General features: G+C 36.3%; 3 protein-coding genes across 9 annotated transcripts in view; 2 read left to right on the top strand and 1 right to left on the bottom strand.

Annotated features, from left to right (window-relative positions):
- prom1b (prominin 1 b) overlaps positions 1–8,233 on the top strand; it is a 22,284-nt gene extending 14,051 nt beyond the window's left edge. For 2 of the 6 annotated variants that reach the window (XM_043243634.1, XM_043243625.1), the window contains 11 exons: positions 642–745; positions 1,111–1,195; positions 1,297–1,443; positions 1,521–1,592; positions 2,465–2,557; positions 3,982–4,035; positions 4,194–4,274; positions 4,494–4,562; positions 4,645–4,734; positions 5,054–5,169; positions 5,301–5,671. In XM_043243634.1, the coding sequence (XP_043099569.1) occupies positions 642–745; positions 1,111–1,195; positions 1,297–1,443; positions 1,521–1,592; positions 2,465–2,557; positions 3,982–4,035; positions 4,194–4,274; positions 4,494–4,562; positions 4,645–4,734; positions 5,054–5,169; positions 5,301–5,502 (1,113 nt within the window). In that variant the 3' untranslated portion in view covers positions 5,503–5,671. The other 4 variants (XR_006251304.1, XR_006251305.1, XM_043243653.1 and 1 more) reach the window with 4 other exon arrangements.
- On the bottom strand, positions 7,143–12,806 carry zmynd10 (zinc finger, MYND-type containing 10). Of its 2 annotated transcripts, XM_043243804.1 has the most exons (12): positions 12,638–12,806; positions 12,423–12,531; positions 11,691–11,807; positions 11,554–11,607; positions 11,244–11,396; positions 11,062–11,150; positions 10,416–10,507; positions 9,886–10,058; positions 9,582–9,707; positions 9,111–9,232; positions 8,871–8,996; positions 7,143–8,673 (listed from the first exon to the last, which is right to left on the bottom strand). In XM_043243804.1, the coding sequence occupies exons 1-12, from the start codon at positions 12,721–12,723 to the stop codon at positions 8,574–8,576; spliced, it is 1,347 nt and encodes a 448-aa protein (XP_043099739.1). In that variant the 5' UTR covers positions 12,724–12,806; the 3' UTR covers positions 7,143–8,573. The 2 variants fall into 2 exon arrangements, with proteins under 2 accessions (XP_043099739.1, XP_043099749.1); XM_043243814.1 differs by lacking the exon at positions 9,582–9,707.
- On the top strand, positions 12,769–14,865 carry fgfbp2b (fibroblast growth factor binding protein 2b). Its single transcript, XM_043237010.1, is given in 3 exon segments — positions 12,769–12,826; positions 13,984–14,105; positions 14,107–14,865. Coding segments are annotated over 3 exon segments (930 nt in total). The 3' UTR covers positions 14,857–14,865.

Here is a 14,865-nt window from a genome sequence, read left to right as displayed (position 1 = left end):
AACTCGACAGAAGTAAATTAATTTTTGGTCGCATCTTGCACACTTGTTATTTCAGATGTAAGAACTAATTTTGCAGGGAGAAGAGAAACAGACCAGTATATTCTTAAATAACTCACACACAACACTGGAGTCCTTGTATTCATGCTAAACTGTGGTTAAGCTTAGGCCGTGTGTGTGTGTGTGTGTGTGTGTGTGTGTGTGTGTGTTTGAGCAAAAGTTTAAAAAAGGGGGTTGGAGGTTAGTTTCAGATCATACACACAGCAAAGCATTTGCACAAAAACACTTCTGACCTCAAACACGTTTAGAAGATCTTACCTGTGGCTTATGTCGCTGTATTTACATTAATTTTAGCAAGTATTGAAAGTAAAAAAAGGTTCTGATAGAGCTGATGTCTTCACGCAGCACAGTTGCACTCCAGGCAACAAATTCAGTCTGTTTTGTTTCTTATGCACATTAATATTGAATAAATATTTCTTATGCATGGGTGGTCACAGAATAAGGATAGTCGTACTTTTGCAACATGGAATGGCATTTATGTAAATCGTGACAGAATTATCTGTTTTTTTTTTAAGGAAAATTAACTTTTTAAACAAATAGTATATTTATATATAACAAATAATATTTTTTTTAATACTGTTTAGATCATCGACACACCATATATGGTCCATCCTGCCAAAAAGAACTTCCTTCCTGGTATGCTGTTTCAAGATCCGAACATCGACCTTACCATTGGCAGTATGTACAGGTAAGTGTGTGAGAAAAGATCAATGCTAAGGATCATTTACAAGTCATTAATCTCGAAGAGCTCTTCTGCCATCGGTTACTTGCCCTTCATGTCGTTCCAAACCCTTTAAGCTTTCTTCAAAATACTACTCAAGATACTATTCATGATAAAACCTGAGAGATTTATTTTCTTCAACTGAAAGTCCGCTGCACTAAAACATTGACAGTATAAATGTAATACATATGAATCGAATGGTTTAATCCAAGTCTTCTGTAACACATTAGTACAGTGACCAGTTCTCACTATTAACTAGTTGCTTATTAGCACGTTTACTCTGTGAGATGTGTTCACTTTCTTTTCGTTTTCACTTTTTATCTTGCTTATAGAGATTGTTATGAGAATAATGGTTTATATTCAGCACTACAACTGGAGACCAACTTCAACTTCAACAAGTTCCTCAATGCCACAGTGGTGCGTGAGCTGATCTAAGAAAGACGAAAGCATTTAATATATATTTCTGTATATCTACATACTATCAGTTCTTTAATCGCGTGTTTGTGCTTTCTCAACAGTATAACCCGGAACTGACCATGACATTTAACAGTGTGAATGTGGATCTCCAGGGGATGTTTCTTCTGGAACAGGAGGGCAAGGATAACCTTATTGACTTTGCCAACATAGGCATTGGAGACATCGACTATCAAGCTTATCTAACTGAGGTGACCAGCACACTCTCACAGACACTCGCAGACAACAACCACCCAAGACAATTTAACGAGAATTATTTGATTGACAGGTGAATAAAGGAGTGACAGTTGTGGATCTTTTGTCCTACGCAAATGAACTCGAAGCTCAAGCTGACCAAATGGTGAGTCAAATACAAATCACTTTCCAGTCACATGATTCCGCTCACTTTATTATAATATTTGAAGATATTAGGTTAGGTATTATTTACTGTATGTTTTCAACTAAGTTACATCAGTTAACACCCGGAGGCCAGTCTCTGGAACATTTCATATTTTCATAGTGATCTCCCCTGCAGTGTAGGGGTACACAAGCACTTCATTCATGAGGGGAAAACACACAGCTACAGGATGTGTAGAGCTGCAGTGTGTGCAAGTGTTTATGGGTATGACTGAGGGTCTTTTCAAGCACTGGGCATAAAATGCTGGTCTGAGACGTGAGTCTGTATGTTAATATCGCAGTTAAATAAGTCAAATCTATCTGTATTATTGTAATTCTTTGCCTTTTAAAGTAGGAGGATGACACAGGCCCGGTAATTAAATCTTAAAATGTAATAATTCATTCTTAAACTTTTTAAAATGTTATCTGCAATCTATACTAATAGAATCAAACATTTCAATATTTAATGAATTAAATTTATTTATATCAATTTGCAGAAATACAGCTGCTGTAATTTTAATCCCATTTCCAAATGGCTTACGATAATGTAATAGTTAAAAAAAAATGTAATTGTATTTGTTCAGGGTTAATAACGTTCTAGCTCTTGAATTATTTCATTTTATAATTTATTCCCCAAATGTTTCAAATGTCCAGCATGCAATGCTGTTGTGGTTTTGCCTGTCAGAAAATAAAATATAAAAGTAATTCTTAATTTTCTTGCATATATGTCCACTGCTGAATTTGTTATTGGACAGATTGAGTAAACTAGTGAGAATCATTTTAAATATGTTTTTGAGGAAGGACAATTCAATTTCTTTTTCTCTATCTTTTTCTTAGCCACGAGGGGCTCTTGAGAATGCGCTTAAGGGTCATGCCAGCAGTATAAGACAGATCCACAAAGAACAAGTGGTGCCCATGGAACAGGCTATGGTAAGCATGCGAGCGCACACACACACACACACACACACACACTTAAAGCAGCAGTCCATAACTTTTTTTTGTGTTTAAAATGTACAAAATTTCTATAAGAAGCGAGTATACCATGAATCCATTTTCCTAACCATGTTTTTGGCTAGTCCTGAATCACTACAGATAACCTTTAAAAAGTGTTTACAGTGTATTCAGACTTTTTAGACTGGTTTCACTGCAGAGTAGATTCATCATAAACAGAGAGAAGTAGCTCTGACTACAGTGTATACTCAGCATGCAACATGCACGCAGTTCTGTTCATTAACCGCTACAAAGGTTATGGGCTGCAGCCCATAATTATCTAAATTAAGGCATTTCATGGACTTCTGTTTTTTTTTAATACAGCCAGTTATAAATACTATAAATTTAACAGAAGATTTAAAAATGTGAATAAGTATTTATTTTTATGTCCCCAAAAGGAGATACAAATTTTTCTTCTGAAATATGGTAGTGTAGGTACAAAAACAAACTATCCCTATTACTATCTTACTACCTTAACCTCACCCCTCAACGTAACTCCCACAGAAAACTGTTTAGTATGTTTTTAAGCTACTTTATTCATGACGACACAGGACATTTTATTCTAAGCTTTATTCTTTATTCTTTTTTTTTATGAAACCAAAGAAATTTGTGAAAGCAAGGGTAAGCCAACAGTTGGTACTGTGACGTGATAATCCAAAAGATGAATGTGTTTTAGTAAATGTGGACTGCAGTCTGTGTTTTAGTAAATGTTTGTGTTTGCAAGTTTGTGCAAGAGTCCTCCTTTTGGCTCATTGTGCTTGTGATTTTTCAGAATCTGTAATCCAGTTATTAAAAATTGAGTTCAAAAGAACACACCTGATCCTGACCTGCTGAAAAGATGACCAAAATGAAAATCACTTACCCCCATGTCATTCCAAACCCATAAGAGCTGAGTTTGTCTTGGATGAAAACTGTGACTGTCCCACTGGCTCCCAAGTAACACAGTCAAGGCCAAGGTTCAACCCTAGCATTGTGAAGCTATGAGAATACTTTTTGTATGCAGAGAAAACTAAAAAATGACGTTATTCAACAATTCGTCTCAACAATACGGTTGAAGCACTGATGGCAGATGGACTATTTTGACAACGTCTTTCATACTTTTCTGATCCTTGACAGTGTTATTTAACTGGCAGTTAATGGGACAGCCACAAGCCTAATCTAAAATATCTTCAATTGCATTCTGAAGAAGGTTTGGAACGAATGGGGATTGAAGCGATTCATGACAAGATTTGATTTTCGGGGTGGAGTAACCCTTTAACAGAATTAGAATGAAAGAAACCAGTGACTCTTTGAAGGTTGAGATTGTAAGTGATTTATATAGCATTTTATATTTGATTAATATATAATGTACTTTTTTTTGGTAGGGCACTCTAAGTCAAAGCATTAAACTGCTTCAGAAAACATCCAGAGAACTACCTGTAAGTACAGTATACACAAATCTTTATGGAGAACATTTTTATGTATAATAAACGGCACTTGGTTTGTGATATTTGTATAATGCAGTGACATTTACACATTGTTACAAGTGGATACGCGTTCATATAGATTCTGATATTCCTAATGGTTTTTCCTCTAGATTAAAGTGACAAATGTCTTGAATGCCATCGAGGCAGTAGAGTACCTCATCGCCAACAATGCCTCACATGTGGTCAGACAGGTACAAATACTTTTATTACATTTATTTATTATTAATTCACCGATTATTAGTCTTGATCTGTACAAGAATAGACTGCAAAAACATTCATTATTTATAATGTTAAACATTTTTTGTTTTTACAACAATACTGAGGATATATTATATATTCTAATAGGTCAGTTATATAGGTCGTTTTCCGCATGTGTGTTTTTTTAACAATTTGTTGTTAATGTGTCACAGGAGACTGATAAATTCATTAAGAAAATTGTGGGATATTTTTCACAATACACGGAGTGGGTCAAGCACTCTGTGAGTATGCTAATACAAGATAAAGTCCAAAAAAGCACCGCGACTTAATCAGTTAAACTAATGTGTGCCTCCGTGTGTGCAGCTGGAAATGGAGGTCGCCCAGTGCAAGCCCATCAGCAACATCATAGACTCCATAGAGATCGTAGCCTGCAGCTTCATCGTCGACTCGGTGGTAAGAAAATACGAGACTGCTTTCACTCGTTTAACATGTACTTGAACCCACACTCACGAAACATACTACATATAATCATGAACATGTTCAGAATATGATCACCCCCCAACACTCACACACACACACACACACACACACACACACACACACACTCACACACAGAGAACAGGACAACATTGCAGTGCGTATGCTCGTGTGTGAACAGAAACTCCAAAGGCAAACACACACTCACTTTTTACACAAAAACTTTCATGAAGTGTGTGTTTTCATATATTTAGAGAATTCATTATTTATATGAGGTGTTTATTTTGTGTTTTAGAACACATTCTGGTTTGGTCTGGGAGGATGCTGCTTGTTACTCATTCCCAGCATCATCATGTCGGTAAAACTCGCCAAATTCTACCGCAGGATGGACACTGAGGACGTCTATGATGAGTGAGTGAACACATACTTGCTGAATATAAGACTGCGGCGCTTGTCATGCGTGAAGTGATATATGGCAGCTTTTTCTAAAAGTCATCACGTTCAAATCCGCACCTAAACTGTTTTTTTTTTTCATTTTTAAGATTCGAGGAGAATATTCATTCCACGTGTTTAAAACAACCTAGTTTCCTTCTTTCAAGACTCATCTTAAGTCTTTTATATCCTGACATGCGACTCACTCTTTCCATATTCTCCATTCCGAAAACAAACCACATCTATTTTCTCATCCTTTCATCTACATCTTTGCTTTTTTACTTCATTTACTTATCCCTGACTGCACATTGAAATAAAAAATCATGATATCGCTCTACTTACTGTAAATCCTGCATCTCATGCTCATTTTATAAGCAACTAATGTTTACATTCACTGTTTTATTTACAGTAGTATGGATGTTGTTGTAAGTGGTTATCATAATGAGTCTTTATATGGCATAAACAACCCCGTGATGAGCAGGTAGAGTTTATTCCTCCTCTTCGTCTCTGCATGATAAAATCAGTATTAGCTGAAGTCGTTTGTGTGCATGTGCATCTATATGTACAGTATGCATGTCATATCAACGTAAGATGACTTTGGGTGACAAAACCTGATTCTAAAAAAAGATTCTACTATCAATATATACAATATATATTTTACTAGATTAAAAACGAACAGATGTCTTTCATACTGTACATGATAGTATTCTGTTTTTGTAATACTTCATGTGAAACTCTGGTTAAGGTTTTAATGTTTGTTTTTTTATATTAAACAAAGTAGAATATGTATGTTGTTTTATTGGTCAAGGTATGAAAATTGTAGCTTGTACCCCAATATTAATCAATTTTTTTTTTTTTACAAAACTTATGCAATGCACGCCTAGTAAATAATGTAGGAGCATGATATTTTTTCATTTCTAGCACCGCATGACAGTGTTCTGTTCTTTTTTGTAGCTAACTGAAAGATATACTTTGTTTAAACGATACTGTCATTCCAAACTTTGAAAACTAAAAAATGTTTCACAGTTAACCTGGATTTTTTTCAGCTATCCATCCTATAGCACAATGAGGTGGTATCCTCGGGCCTCAGCCCCCCCAAGACAGCCTGACTGGTGACACAAACTCACACACACAAACACTTTCACACAGGGTATGCAGCCATGTGTGCATCCTGCAGGTACCAAACCTTTCAACAGTTCATCTGTTCATCCTTTCATTGACCTTCTTTCTGTCTCGGCATTGATATGTCCTTACGTCTTCTCTCAAAACACATTCGTTCATGTCTTCATCTTCAGCTTTATGCCTTGACTTCTCAACTGAGATAACAACTTGAATTTTTCTCACTTTGTTTCCATTCATGGTCCACCGCCATTACTTTATTTAGACATTTGTTGTCATTCTTTCCATCTTTCTACTTTTCTCTGAGGCACATCAGGAACTCACCATCAGTGTTCTACACAGTCCTGTGTATCTTCCTCATAGTTACTTTCCGTGAACGTTTCACCGAAATCCTTTCAAAATCCCATTGCATGACCTTTCACGACTGCTTGATCTTTGACTCATTTATTTCTTACTCTCCATCTTTGAATAAATTAAGTAACTAAATATATACATTTTTGTGTCATTACATTTTCTTCTTTTTTCTCTACAGTGGTACTGAAAACTGGAGCTAAAGAGAGGGTAACATTTTATTTTACAGTTACACCTATTAATTAGCATGCATATTACTAGAATATTAGTCATTTATTAGTGTTAATTAAGCACATATCAATGCCTTATTCTGCATGACCTTATTGTACATCCCTAATTGTACCCAATACCTAAACTACCTAAGAATCTATTGTGAGAAAAGTCTAAATGAAGTGACTGTTTGTTTTGTTTTTGTCATTCTTAGGATTCTGAGGACGACAACTGAAGACAGAAAAAAGGGAATATAATCACTGAAAATGTAATAATAATAACAGTTTATTCCAGTTTCTAACAACAATACGTACTCTGACCTTAACTGAAGCATTTCAAGCATAGTCTTCATACAGTTCATCGTGGTAAACAGCAATGTATTCTTTTTATACACTTTCAACAAGATTTTGAAAGTTTTGTATGTATTTTGTTAATATCTGTTTTATAAAATGTCCTTTAGACAGTTGTGGGTACATCTAGATTTTGTATTGATCTTTTTTTCATTTGATATAAAGGGGCAAGAAGGTCTGTGATATTGTCTTGTCAGTGTTTGATCATGAAATGGTGTTTCTGAAGCAAACATCTCAAGGCTGATGGTCAAAGCAGTTTCTGACGTATTTACAGTAGCAAGTGAAGTTCTTCATTTATCAATTTATCTTTTCAGTTCTTCTGTGAAATGTTACCTTTTTGTACATTTTATTGTTCAATGAATGAATTAAGTATTAGTTTCAGAGAAGTCTTTTAGTAAGAGGAAATTGAATGCACTGGAAAGGCTCAATGTCTCGAAAAACCAATTAAGCCAATGTCCGAAAAGACTGCTTGATCCTATATGTTTAAAATATCAGTACTTTTGATACAAGACAATAATTACACCACTACAAAAAAATCACTATTATAGATAATAATTTTTTTTTGGTTGTTTCTTGTTCTTGTCTTTGTTTTCTTCTCAGTGTCTTATGTATTTCTTTTTTGTGTCTATTTCCATACAAGAAACTGAAAATAGTTTAATATGTCCAGTTTTTAATGTACTGTAATTTCTTAAAATACACGTATCACTACATCATACAGTAGTCCTACAATTCCACATCATTTATTGCATAAACCAAAGGTTTTTCTCATATACCAAAAAAGGTTTGTGAAAGAAATGTAAACTAAATCCCAAATCTGTTAGTGATACCCACAAATCCAAACAGTGCGCCGCTGTATGCATGTGTTGTTTGGAAGTGGTACAGTACAGATCCCCAGGGTCTTGTTGTCAGCCGTGTTATGAGACTCAAAGGCACTTGTACCAAGTGTTTTGGATTTTTACAATGTCAATCCCACTGGAATTTGGAGGCTGTTATAATAAAAACAATCAGCTCGACATGGTTTGTGTTTTTGTTTTGTAAAAGGTACAGATATAATATATAATAATATATATTTGGTTAACTTTAATAGCCCTAAAAATTTAAAGAACCAGTCACCATTTATCGTAACTGTATAGAAAATACTGAATAAAGGAAGTAATTTACAACAGATGGAATAAAGCTTTTTTCAGTAAAAATCAATGTGCTTGCTTCTGAGGTGTAGTTTAGCCATTAATGCAGTAATCATAAATTTAAAAAGAATATATATGATCCTTTTATATCAGTGTCCATTCATTTGTGTGTTTTGCGTGTGTGTCCCAGCATCACCCTCTCAGCCTCTTCATTTAGTCCTGTTCTTCACCCGCTGATGTTGGGTTCCTCCTGTAGTTTTTGTATGGCCTCTGTCATGAGTGCGCATGCAGTCTTGTGCTTGGGCCAGTGCTTCACCTGACACTCTCTGCAAACAAAGTCCAGACAAGTAGATTTATAAACAATATAACAAATAATGACAAAGACAACAATTAAGGGGTAATTATCGTATATTACCTTCTCTTCATCTACGTTATAAATTAAGGAAATTAGTACAGCTAATGAACACTTTGTTAAAGTGATGAAATCTGAAAGACTACATGATTTTGTCACATGTTGTAATACCTATTGCAATACCACTCTCCTTGACAGCGGGAGCAGCGTTTTGCTCCTGTTCTTCCACAGGCTCCACACTTGGGTTTGTCTGGGATTAAATTCTCCATCACATCCAGATTATATGTTTGAGCCAACCTGACCAGAAAGGATGAAAATAAACAGTTGTACAGTATATATATGCATGCTGCTAGACTAACATGTCAGAACTGCATCTCCTCGTCCCTTACATATCCTGATAGATCACCTCACCTGCTGGCTCGTTCTCTTAGTTCACTTTCAGAGGGGTTGAAAACCTGTGTCACTTGATATTTAGCAATGGCTTTCCACTTGTTGCTGTTCTTTGTTACAATATTATGCCATATCTCTGGTACCTAAAGAAACAAGAATTTCGTTTTATGTTGGGAAGATAATAAAAACTTTCATATGCTCATTAAGGCTTTATTTATTTAATAAAACACACATATTCTGCAATGTTATTAAAATTTAAAATAACTGTTCCATTTCAGTTCATTTTAAAATGTACTTAATTCTTAATTCGCTGATTCTTTGATTAGAAAAAAAACAAAGCATTTATTTAAAATAAAAATCTTTTGTAATGTATTTACTATCACTTTTGATAAATGTAATGCATCCTTGCTGCATAAAATTATTATTATTATATATTTTTAAAATATGACTGAGCCCAAACTTGGTAGTGTACTGTATGTGTATGCTGGATACCTGCTCCAAGATGAGATCTTTTTTAGGGGCTGCTGGATCTGTGACAGCAAGTTGACTAAGAAAGTGCTTGAGATCAAGTAGATTTGGTAACTGATCTATCACAACCTCTGTCAAAAACCCACGAAGCTGGATAGGAAGAATTATAATGATGTGAGATATATGTGAGAGGAGAATTATAAAATCATTTAACATGTAATAAAGCTAATTACGTGCTTTGTTTTTTTGCGCTACATAAATACATAATTAAGCTTTTACTATACTATGGAAGCATCACCCAGCAATCATATTTAAAAACCGATCTTACCTTCAAGAGCTGTGTTTTGTTGAAGCTATTGAAGTCGTATTTTCTTTGGCAGTCTGGTTTGAGTAGCAGGTTCAGTAAAGCCATCCACACCTGGCCATCATGTTTACTCAACTTGAGCTGATCTTCTGGCTGGACGGCTCTCCACTTTCCTTCCGAGTATTTTTCCAGTGTTCCTACACGTGAGAAACCAATCAGTATTAATTATCAATCAATATTACCAGACAAGACTTTGCTATTTTCTAATGTAAGTCTATGGAGGTATTTTCCTTAAAAATATGGTTCCAACCTTCAACTGTGATTATAATTTATCTTAATTTTTCAACAATTTATGAGCACTTTTCCTTATAAACATGCTACTCATTGAAATATTTGATCCATTTCTATTAACATTGTGTATAGCTGTTCTATGATTTGATTCTCATGTTTTCTGATTGAAAGAGTTACTTGAATAGGAAAAAAATGCTAATAAGAGGAATTATTACGCATATCCGTTATATTGTATGCTTAAAATATAGCACTTGGAGACTAACCTCTGTTCCAGGGGCAATTTTCCACCAGCTGTACCAGCACACAGGGCATATTATGAGTGCACAGCATCCTTGAGAGCACACATAAACCCAAACTACACGGAAATGAGAAATTTTAATATTCATTAGTAAGCATATATTTGTATAACTGTTTTCAAACATGTATTGTTTCACATTTATTTTACGTAAAATGTTTTAAACAATAGATCATCCAAAAAATAAATGTGCTAAAAAATATTACTCGTCCAAGATGTACAGCGGATGAGTTTTATCAGAACAGACTTTTAATTAGGGAGTTTAACTTTAAACCATCACTTCTGGTAACATTATAATTCCATAATCCATATCAACACTTCCTCCAGTAAAAAGCATATATTTGGATGGTTTTCACATGTTTCACATTAGTCTACTGATTCAGATTGGACGATTTTTTCACAGCAGAAGGCTGAAAGTTGAATGTTTTAAGGTTAAATAACATCTTGTCTGTAATAAATATGCAGCTTTCTGCCGGCACCCATTCACTGCCGGGAATCCGGTGGCGAGCACTTGATGTAAAGTTTCTCCAAATCTGTTCCAAACTCATCATTTCGTCGTATATTTTAATTAACTTTAATATCATCTCTTTAAATAACCGGTATAGCTTCGATACCTCTCAATGTGATCAGTGATGTAGCACAGTACTGACAGAGCCTTGATGGAGATTTCAAACTCTAACATGTCACTTTGTCTTTGTAGATCCTGCAACAAACAGTGCACAGGTTACATTTAAATGTAATGTAAATTACGCTCACGAGAATGAGCTAGAATTATATTTGCTGCGGTGTTCTTCACCTGTACGGATGCCGTGTCTGACATCTGTGTGTGTGTGATTCGGTCCGCAGCTGGGATTTCTCCGGAGACGGAGCGTCCTGCCAGTAATGTGAGTTTGCGATGACAGTAATCCACTAAATCGAGTACACAATCACCAGCGGCCTCGCTGGACTCCTGCATATACAACACAACATATAGGCTTTCTTGCACTGCTATCATATTAGAATGGGGTATTCGTTTTTGGGTCATCTACGTTTATTACAAATATCTGTTTTTAATCACACTTTCAGATATATATAAAAACAGTGTTTCTCAGTGTAGGTGTGCTTGCCTTGTGATACATAATCGTCTCTAGTAGGTTTATAATGGTAGCTTCATGATGAATCTGAAATTAGGAGAAAATGCAGTGAGACAAAGAGAAAATGTAGTGAAATAATAGCCTGGTAACTTGAAGCTGAGGGCACTTACCACCATGTAGAGCAGAAACGTGCTCTTTGGATTAAAGTCCTGGAGTTTGCAAATTATGGGAAACACTTTATGTTTCCAGACCTCTGTAAGAATCATTGCATGCACCAGTGTGGGTATCTGGAAGAAGTCCAACAACAGCAGCTGTATTTCAGTTACAGGGTTTTGACCGTATGCTAAAAATATTTTTTTACACAACATGAGAATAAGATGTGCCAGTGGGAAAGCTGATCTAGTAATCCAAAAAGTTTAGCATTGGTACATTTTAGATAATGCCTACATATATCTGATGTCTTTTGCGTATGATGGTGTTTTTATTTTATTTTATCCAAAAAAGTAGTAAAAAAAATATTTTCTGTTTTCCTGTTAAGTGCATACAAGTAAAATGAGCTTATTCTTAAACATTCCTTTTTTCTTTGTAAATATAATGCTAAAAACAGTGGTGGTGCTTATAATTTTGTGGAAACGATATAACATTTTTCAGGTTCTAAAAAGAACTATACTTCTGACCTGAACTGAAACGTTTGCCTTTTTGTATGAGACTTTTTTGTTTTGTGCACTTTAGTTTTTGTTGTCAGCTCAAAGTAAACCCTTTCTTTCTTGCCTTGGCGTTTTGCATGTTTCTTCGACTGACTGAATCTATGCAACCATTTACTAACATCCTTTGTTGTTCTACGTCCGTTTCTTAAAAAGAACTATTTTTTTAATCTTTCGCTATAGAATACATTTGATTACCTTTCCAAGAGAGACAAAGAGGTCTTTTATAAATTCCTCTTGATTGGCACTGGCATTCAGAATAGCTTGCATATTCAGCTTTTCGATGTATTCATGTTGACGAAACCACCTTTAGTCAAAAAAGAAAAAAAGAAAAGAAAAAGACGTAAACATCGGTAAATTTAGAATAAAACTGTTTATCTCATATAGCGGTTATTTATTAGATATTCCCGTACCCTGGACTTCCGATATCGCGCAATGACATCTTCTCCAGACTTTGAATATAACCTTCGGCTTCTCCATGCAGAAGTACTGAATCCATCGATTTTAAATGCCCTCTACAGTATAATGTAAAGGTTATAATGTAATGTTTTCGTCCACAAACAGCGCGGACAGCAACTTCCGTTTCGTCTCTATGGTTACAGGTACACACTGAGTGCGGAAGTGACGAGCTCTAAACCCAATGGCTGGTTATTCGCGTTCAAATGGAGATTATAAATATTTAGATATTATATAAAAAGTTTATTTATTGTTACCTTGTTATTCAACGGCCTAATTGCCCGGGTGTTTCATTAGCCCTAAAATTTATAACATACCGTACTGTTAACTCAATTATCTTTTAAATACTGTTTGTTTTTTGTTTTGTTTTTTTGCCTGATTTTTTTCTTTGTTTTGTTTAATACCATTTTTTATTTATTTATTTCTTAAAGACTACCCTCCAAAATATAGAAGCCCAAATTACATTCATTTTTTTTCTCAGATGCTTAAAAATAGGCTACAACAATATTATTATTTCATTTATTTAATGAGTTTATTTTTAATTGCTATTGCAAGTTTATTAAATCTACTAAAGGGTTCAAAAGACATGAGCGCGACACTGACCACAGAATAAAGCAGGCTACAGAAAGGTATGTCTTACAGTATGTCGTAAAGGCAGTATTCTATAAAACACCATATGCACAAAACGTTTCTTTCTACGCTCTGTTTTATTCTAAATCCTAGTACATGTAGTACGTCACGTTAACCGCACTGCTTGAAGTCGACAAAATATAAACGGGTCCCAGTTGAATTACTCTCCTTGTCTCTTCTCCTGAAACTAAAACGTCTTTCACTTCAATAGTCAATAGCCCACTTATGTTAGCATGTAGGATTATATAATGAAGGATCCATGAATGTAACCACACCCATGTCCTTCCCCTCGAACCATCAACACACACTCAAGGAAAACGAACCCCAAAACCAGCTACACAAAGATAAACACAAAAGGGGGCAACTATTTTACGTTAGGAATTCATTTATATAATCTGATCGGAATGTTTTCGTACAATCTGCTCACACCCCAGCAATAGTTTTACGGCTGCACCCATACTTTTTCGTTAGGTACGTTTTCATTTTGTAACAATTCATCAATTCACACAAAATCGGCACCTTGTTACGTTTTCCCGTGAGATTAGGTTGCAAATACCATGCCGGACAAAACTAGCCCGTGAAACCCATGCACTCTCAAAATCACTTGCACACCAATCTCATCTCACACACACACGTACACTTCTCCAAATATTCCTACAATTAGTTCTTTCAGGCGGCTCCAGACTAGAGTCCAGAGGCCCCCCCAGTCTGGAGGGATGTGTGCACTCTGCCCTGCTCAAAGACCCCTTTGTGGGACTCGTGTTTATAAAGACGGCCTGCACCTCCAACACCTTCGCCGAGTCCATTCTACACCTCCATCATGAGAGCCGTATGCAGCGCCGCTTTCCTTCTGGTCTGTTTCGTGTGGGCTACTAACGCTCAGGCCCAGAACAGCAGTAACCAGGGGAACGGGATCAACCACGTCGAAAGACAGCAGCAGCCGCCGAAAAGCAGCATCTGGGATGAACCCATTCGCTTCAACACCAAAGCAAAAGATAGCTGCTCCATGGCGATCTTCGGCCAGACCAACTTCACCAAGCTGCGTGTCTCCTGCAAGAGCAAGGGCAAGTCGTACTGGTGTGACTTCCTAGGCAAACCTAACCTATGCAGGCCATATAGCAGCAACCCTCGGCACTTCTTTACTCAGATCATGTGGGACATGAGGAAGCTTCAAAACGCCTGCCAGGGACCGCGGGTCTACAAGCCGCAGATGTGTCGCTCTGCCTCAGATGAGGTCCAGATGGTGTTCCACGCCTCTTGGCCCAAAATCTCCATCCCAAAGCCTACCCAGGTCAAGTCCAGCATCACCCCTACCAAACCTCCGAGCTCAAAGCAGCAGCCCAAACCTCAGCAACCAGCCAAACCAGCCGCCAGACCAGTCAAGCCTGCCGTTACCAAGACTGTTACACCACGGAAATCTGTAAAGACCATCACAGCGAGACCCACAGCGGCAGACGAGACTCAAGCGACCAAGATGGCGGAGGAATACTGCTGGAAGAGTCTCCAGGGCATCTGCGAATACTTCATTAGCTGGTTCCAAAACTAATTCATCACC

This window comes from Puntigrus tetrazona, chromosome 1 (assembly GCF_018831695.1).
Source record: "Puntigrus tetrazona isolate hp1 chromosome 1, ASM1883169v1, whole genome shotgun sequence".
Classification (NCBI taxonomy): Eukaryota; Metazoa; Chordata; class Actinopteri; order Cypriniformes; family Cyprinidae; genus Puntigrus; species Puntigrus tetrazona.
This window is presented reverse-complemented; position numbering and strand designations above follow the sequence as displayed.